Here is a 7,500-nt window from a genome sequence, read left to right as displayed (position 1 = left end):
GCCGCCCTCCCGCCCCTCAAGGAGCTGCCTAAAGACGGGTGGTCGGAGGAGCAGGTCCTGGATGTCGCCTCCAACACGCTGGGGAAAGGTGAGTGGCGGGTGGGTGGGGGGGAGGGGGTGGATGGATCGGTGGGTGGGGGGGAGGGGGTGGATGGATCGGTGGGTGGGAGGGAGGGAGTGGATGGATCGGTGGGTGGATGGATGGGTGAATGACTGTATGGGAGAGGGAGAGAGAGAGAGAGAGAGAGAGAGAGAGAGAGAGAGAGAGAGAGAGAGAGAGAGAGAGAGAGAGAGAGAGAGAGAGAGAGAGAGAGAGAGAGAGAGAGAGAGAGAGAGAGAGAGAGAGAGAGAGAGAGAGAGAGAGAGAGAGAGAGAGAGAGAGAGAGAGAGAGAGAGAGAGAGAGAGAGAGAGAGAGAGAGAGAGAGAGAGAGAGAGAGAGAGAGAGAGAGAGAGAGAGAGAGAGAGAGAGAGAGAGAGAGAGAGAGAGAGAGAGAGAGAGAGAGAGAGAGAGAGAGAGAGAGAGAGAGAGAGAGAGAGAGAGAGAGAGAGAGAGAGAGAGAGAGAGAGAGAGAGAGAGAGAGAGAGAGAGAGAGAGAGAGAGAGAGAGAGAGAGAGAGAGAGAGAGAGAGAGAGAGAGGCAGAGAGAGAGAGAGAGAGAGAGAGAGAGAGAGAGAGAGAGAGAGAGAGAGAGAGAGAGAGAGAGAGAGAGAGAGAGAGAGAGAGAGAGAGAGAGAGAGAGAGAGAGAGAGAGAGAGAGAGAGAAAGAGAGAGTAAGAGAGAACTAAACAACGAAAGAAAAAAAAAACGAGAAGGAAAGAAAAAAACATGAGAATGAAATTTGAAAAGAAAAGGAAAAGAAAAAGAAAAAAGAAACCAAAACCATTACCCCTCCGTCTCCCCCCTCTATTCCAAACTCGCCCTCCCCTTCTAACCCCTCCCCCTCTCACCCCACCCCCTCTCACCCCTCTTTTACCCTTCCCCCTCTCACCCCACTCACCCCTCCCCCTCTCACCCCTCCCCCTCTCACCCCTCCCCCTCTCACCCCTCTCACCCCTCCCCCTCTCACCGCTCCCCTTCTCACCCCCTCCCCTCCTCCTCCTCCCTACCCCACAGGCAACTATGCCTGGCAGGACGGCAAGATCTCCGGCGGCGCCTTCTCGGGAGGCAACGAGGACCTCTCCGACGTCCTCCTGAAGGTGTACGGCATGACGGCGCTGACGAACCCTCTCCACGCAGACATGTTCCCGGGCGTGAGGAAAATGGAGGCGGAAATTGTGAGGATGACCCTCTCCATCTTCCACGGAGACGACGAAGCGTGTGGATGCGTGGGTTCTCGAAGTCTGTTTGTGGTGGATAGGTAGGTGGGCGGGGAGGTAAGGGGGGGGGGGGTAGGTGGGCGGGGAGGTAAGGAGGGGGGGGGGTAGATGGGAGGGGCGATTAGGCAAGAAGGTGGACAGGTAAGGGGGTAGGGAAGTAAGCAGGGGGGGATAGGTAGGTTGGTAAGTGGGTGGATAGATAGGTGGGGGAAGTCGGTGGATAGATAGGTGGGTAGGTGGGTAAGCGGGTGGATAGATAGGTAGGTAGATGGGTAAGTGGGTGGATAGATAGATGGGTAGATGGGTAAGTGGGTGGATAGATAGGTGGGGAGGTAGGTAAATAGGTGGATGGGTAGGTAGGTAGGTGAAAATGTGGATAGATAGGTCGATGTGTAGGTAGGTAGAAGGATAGACAAATAGAAAGGAAGATAAAAAGACCGATAGATAAATGAAAATAAAGATATACTGATAGACAGATTAATTTCAGATAGACAGTTTGATAGATATATAGGTAGGTGGATAGTTAAAGAGGTAAAAAGTAGATACAGATATAAATGACTGATAGATTTGGGATATATATATATATATATATATATATATATATATATATATATATATATAGATATATAATTCAGGCAGACCGATAGACGAACAGAAAGATTTAAACATAGAGATAATAAATATAGATAGACAGACAGCAGGAAAAAAAACATGGATAAACACATATATATGAACGGAAATAGACTGCTAATGATAAGGATAAGATAGAAAAGAAAAAAAATATTTTCAACCCAAAATCCCCACACCTAACCCCGCCCTCTCCTTCCAGATGACCTCCGGGGGGTCAGAGAGCATCCTGATGGCGATGAAGGCGATGCGCAACTGGGGGAGGGAGGTCAAGGGCGTGAAGCAAGCCGAGGTCGTTATGGCCGTCACAGCTCATTCGGGCTTCGATAAGGCCGCCTCGCTGCTCGGCGTGAAGATCAGGAAGGTGGGGCTCTTTTATTCTTATCTGTCTCGATCTTTGTCTCTGTCTCTTTTATTCTTATCTGTCTCTGTCTCTGTCTCTGTCTCTGTCTCTGTCTCTGTCTCTGTCTCTGTCTCTGTCTCTGTCTCTGTCTCTGTCTCTGTCTCTGTCTCTGTCTCTGTCTCTGTCTCTGTCTCTGTCTCTGTCTCTGTCTCTGTCTCTGTCTCTGTCTCTGTCTCTGTCTCTGTCTCTGTCTCTGTCTCTGTCTCTGTCTCTGTCTCTGTCTCTGTCTCTGTCTCTGTCTCTGTCTCTGTCTCTGTCTCTGTCTCTGTCTCTGTCTCTGTCTCTGTCTCTGTCTCTGTCTCTGTCTCTGTCTCTGTCTCTGTCTCTGTCTCTGTCTCTGTCTCTGTCTCTGTCTCTGTCTCTGTCTCTGTCTCTGTCTCTGTCTCTGTCTCTGTCTCTCTCTCTCTCTCTCTCTCTCTCTCTCTCTCTCTCTCTCTCTCTTTCTCTTTTCTCTCTCCCTTTCTCTCCCAATCTCTTCCACTTAATTCATACCACTCTCTGCCTCTCAATCTCTTTTTTGTCTCCCTTACTCAAGCAATATCACAATGTAAGCATTCATACCCCAAGTTATTATTTTTGCAGGTACCTGTCGATCCCGTTTCCTTCAAGGCGGACGTGAATGCCATGAGGAGAGCTATCAACAGGAACACAGTCATGGTAAGTGTCGTGTCAGTATTGCTGACAGTCGGTGGTGAGAGAAGGGAAAAGGAGAAAAAAAAAGAAGAAGAAACGTTAAAAGATTTAAAGAGCATTAGGAAATTACTGAGAAAGAATAAATGGAAGAGCAAAAGAAAGGTTTATAAAAAGGTAGAATAAAAAGAGGAAAAAAGAAGAAAGATTTCCAAGAAAATGGACAATAACAGAAAACGGAGAAAATCAAAAAGATATGGTTTGCTAGAAAAAAAATGAATGTTTATAAAAATAAAAATAAAAAGAGAAAGTTATAAGAAAATACATTTCATATAAAAAAGTTTCACATCCAGCTATCAGATGCTGCACTCGTGCCTCTGTTGAAACACCTCGAAGGATTCTTCACTTCCCTCACACACACCTCAGAGCCCTTGAGTTAGCTAAGGTTTCCTTTATAATTTTTAGAGCGGTTGGAAAGGCGAATGCTGGCAAATTATTGTTGGAAGTGTCTCTTTTATTTGGCAATTTTCCCTCTAGTATTAGGGCAGCTCATCATACCAGGTACAACTTCTAGGCTGCTGTCGAATCCACGCATCCCCCCACTGGCGCCATCACCCTTCACCACACGCCAGCATTGGTTGCAGCAGACTTACTCTATTTGAGAAAGGGTCGCATTTCATATTATCAGTGTGATCATACAGGGTCTTATACACATGTTGCGAATCGAAAACAATACTGATGTCGCACTTTCACAAAATTTAAGGATTACTAAATTTTGGTCGGTGCAGTTATTTCTGCGTGTGAAATCGTGTGGTTCTGGCCAGTAATGTTCAAACTGAACGAAAATATAAGCTGCGGTTTGAAAGGTTATGTTCAGAGCTCGGATTAGTTTTAATGGATCAGCAATTTTACAACAACGTTAGTTAGTGTTAAAATAATGCCAGTGAACGATTTCTTTGAAATCTTAAAGAAACATCAATGTAAATTCCATCGCTATCGATAATCTCGTACATTCCCGCTTCCCAAATAGTCCGCGCACCACAGTTTGGGAACCTCTGTATTAGTGGGTTTTTTAAGTATTCAGAAGTAATGAGGACAGTGATAGTTATCATAAATCTCATCATTCTTGTTATTCCTCCTTTCTTCACCCTTTCACTCTATCACCCTTTCATTCACTTCACACCCTGTCGTTCCTCTCCCCTCACGCCGTATCACTCGTTCCCCTCACACCTCCTCTTCTCCCCTCCCTCCTCTTCCTCTCTTCCTCTCCCCTCGATCTCTCACTCTCCCTCTCTCCTTCCGCTTCTTCTTCGCCCTCTCAAACCCCCTCCTCCCCCGCAGCTCGTGGCGTCCGCGCCCGAGTTCCCTCACGGCATCATCGACGACGTGGAGGCCATCGGCGCCCTCGGCCTCGCCCGCGGCGTCCCCGTCCACGTCGACTGCTGCATGGGAGGCTTCCTCTTGCCCTTCATGGACGCCGCCGGCTACCCTCTGCCGCCCTTCGACTTCCGCGTCCCCGGGGTGGTCAGCATCTCGGCTGACACGCATAAGGTATATGTGCACACACACACACACACACATGTACTTCTCAGAAGTTCGTCTTTTCCCTGGTAGTAGACATATGTTTGCACACACACACACACACACACACACACACACACACACACACACACACACACACACACACACACACACACACACACACACACACACACACACACACACACACACACACACACACACACACACACACACACACACACACAAACCATGTATGTAACGCTTCTGGTGCCACCGTGGCCCAGCCTGCCTCCCAGTGCAGGGCGTTGCGTCCGAGAGCTGGGCCACGGGTGATAACAGGAGGTGCAGCCAGTCAGGCAAGCATGGCACAGCCAATACCAAAACCCGCAAGGGTACCCAACTCCAATCAGGGGGTACCAAGTGTAATACAGGATCTCATGAATTACATATTTATCCAACATAGATTAGCAGATTAATAGATAAACGGATATATATATATACACACATACATACATACATACGTACATACATATACATATACATACATACATACATACATACATACATACATACATACATACATACATACATACATACATACATACATACATACATACATACATACATACATACATACGTACACACACACATATACATATACATATATATGTATATATACACACACAAATAAATAAATAAATAAATAAATACATATATATATATATATATATATATATATATATATATATATATATATATATATATATTATAAAGTTCGACCTTCTCTTCCCTGAAAAGTACGGCCAGGCTCACAAAGGGTCCAGCGTTATCATGTACCGAAGACCAGAATACCGTCACTACCAGTACTTCGTGACACCCGACTGGCCCGGAGGCATCTACGGGTCACCGACAATCGCTGGTTCTCGACCCGGAGGTAAGTTGGAGGAGCGTGGGAATTCATACACGGTTTACTTTATATCCGTGTGTGGGACATACAGTAGTGCCTGTGTGTATGTATGTGTGTATTGAGATCGTTCTATGTTGGGGAAGCTTAGGAACTGATTCAAGGTACGTTATGTGTGTGAAATATAGAGATATAAGTATATTGGAGAATGTATAAAATTATCTGATGGTGAAAATTAAGGATATTAACATATAAGAGAACGCACTGCTACAACTGTGTGTGTGTGTGTGTGTGTGTGTGTGTGTGTGTGTGTGTGTGTGTGTGTGTGTGTGTGTGTGTGTGTGTGTGTGTGTGTGTGTGTGTGTGTGTGTGTGTGTGTGTGAGAGAGAGAGAGAGAGAGAGAGAGAGAGAGAGAGAGAGAGAGAGAGAGAGAGAGAGAGAGAGAGAGAGAGAGAGAGAGAGAGAGAGAGAGAGAGAGAGAGAGAGAGAGAGAGAGAGAGAGAGAGAGAGAGAGAGAGAGAGAGAGATGGAAAATATCAAGAGGACATTAGTTCGCAAAACACCGATCAGATCCCTCCCTCCCTCCTCTCCTCTCCTCTCCTTTTCCCTCCCCACCCATTCTTCACTTCCCTTATCCCTTCCTTTCGTCCTTTCCCCTTCCCCTCCTCCCCCCTCCCTTTGCCTCCCCTCCCCTTTCAGATACCAATCCCTCTTGATATTGCTTCGTGCGATGAAACTAAAAGCGTGGTTGATTATGTGTATGTGTTGGGGCGTGAGAAGCAAAGAGGGTGAGAGTGGGGTAGAGGGGGGATAAACAGGCAGGGGGGTAAGGGGTAAGTAGGAGGACGGGGAGAAGAGGGAAAGGGGAGGGCAGGGAGTAGGGGGAGGAGGGAAATAGGGGGCAGGGCAGGAACTTGGGCAAGTAGGAAGAGAGGAGACAAGGGGGTGGAAGGGAAGTAGGAGCATAGGAGGCAGGGGGATAGTGAGCAGATAGGTGGGTGAGGAGGTAAGCAGGGGAATAGAGGCAAAGGAATAAAGGGCAGGGAGATAGGAGAATGAAAGAAGGATGGATAAGAGACTAAAGCAAGATGGAAGAAGTACAGAAGAACAGAAGAAAGGAGAGGAAAGGAGAGAAGGGGGAGGGGGAGGGAGGGAGAGGAGAGAAAAACGAGTATTAGGAAGGTGAGAAAAATATGAGGGAGTTGAGAGAATGGGGAGGAAGGGAGAAGGAAGAGGGAAGGGAAAATAAAGTAAGTAAAGAGAAGAAGGGAAGAGAGGGAAAGGGAGGACAGGGACAGGGCTGATAAATAAAGTGTGGCGACGAAAAAGAAAAACGAGATGGGAACCTGTGGAGTTAAATAAAGGAGACAGACGAAAGAAAAGAAATTGGAAGGAGGAATAGGATAAGGAAAGATAAAGAAAAAAACGAAGACAATGGGAATAAAACGAAACGAAATCAGGATAAGGAAACCCACAAGAAAGAAAGAAAAAGGGAGAAGAAGGAACTAAGATAAAACAAAGGGAGATAAGAACCAAAAGAAAATAAAGGAAAAGGGGGAGAGAAGAAGAAGGGAAGAACGGGAAAGGGGGGGGAGGGGGAGGGGGAGGGGGAGGGGAGGAGTAAGCATTCAAACTCTCTCTCTTCAGCTAATTTCAGATCGATCATGATTCTCTTCGCAATTGCAGGCGTGTCGAGTCTTCGTTCTCTTTGGTAGAGACAAGGGCCAAGGGCGGATGGATAGGTGGATAAATGGATAGATGGATAGATGGATAGATGGATAGATGGATAGATGGATAGATGGGTAGATGAGTTGATGCACAGATGGGTAGATGGGTTGGTGGGTATACGGGCAGATGGATGGGTAGATAGATTGATGGGCAGATGGAGAGATGAGCAGATGGATGGATAGGCAGATGGGCTGCGGAATAGATGGGTAGGTGAAGGATGGACGGATAGAGAGATGTATTTATGAATGGATGGATGGGTGGGTGGGTAGATGGATGGATAGATCGATGGAGAGATAGATAGATAGATAGATAGATAGATAGATAGATAGATAGATAGATAGATAGATAGATAGATGGATGGGTGGGTGAG

The 7,500-nt window shown here is 46.8% G+C and overlaps 1 protein-coding gene across 5 annotated transcripts in view; it reads left to right on the top strand.

Annotated features, from left to right (window-relative positions):
* The window catches only part of LOC125039250 (sphingosine-1-phosphate lyase-like), a 64,046-nt gene that overhangs the window by 48,084 nt on the left and 8,462 nt on the right, over positions 1-7,500 (top strand). For all 5 annotated transcript variants that reach the window (XM_047633055.1, XM_047633053.1, XM_047633056.1 and 2 more), the window contains exons 4-9: positions 1-88; positions 1,115-1,326; positions 2,147-2,308; positions 2,930-3,004; positions 4,319-4,528; positions 5,297-5,432. The exon at positions 1-88 is cut by the window's left edge and continues 41 nt beyond it. In XM_047633055.1, coding sequence (XP_047489011.1) covers positions 1-88; positions 1,115-1,326; positions 2,147-2,308; positions 2,930-3,004; positions 4,319-4,528; positions 5,297-5,432 — 883 coding nt within the window. The remainder of the gene's footprint in view (positions 89-1,114; positions 1,327-2,146; positions 2,309-2,929; positions 3,005-4,318; positions 4,529-5,296; positions 5,433-7,500) is intronic.

The sequence above is a fragment of the Penaeus chinensis genome, chromosome 27 (assembly GCF_019202785.1).
Source record: "Penaeus chinensis breed Huanghai No. 1 chromosome 27, ASM1920278v2, whole genome shotgun sequence".
In the NCBI taxonomy this organism is placed as follows: Eukaryota; Metazoa; Arthropoda; class Malacostraca; order Decapoda; family Penaeidae; genus Penaeus; species Penaeus chinensis.
This window is presented reverse-complemented; position numbering and strand designations above follow the sequence as displayed.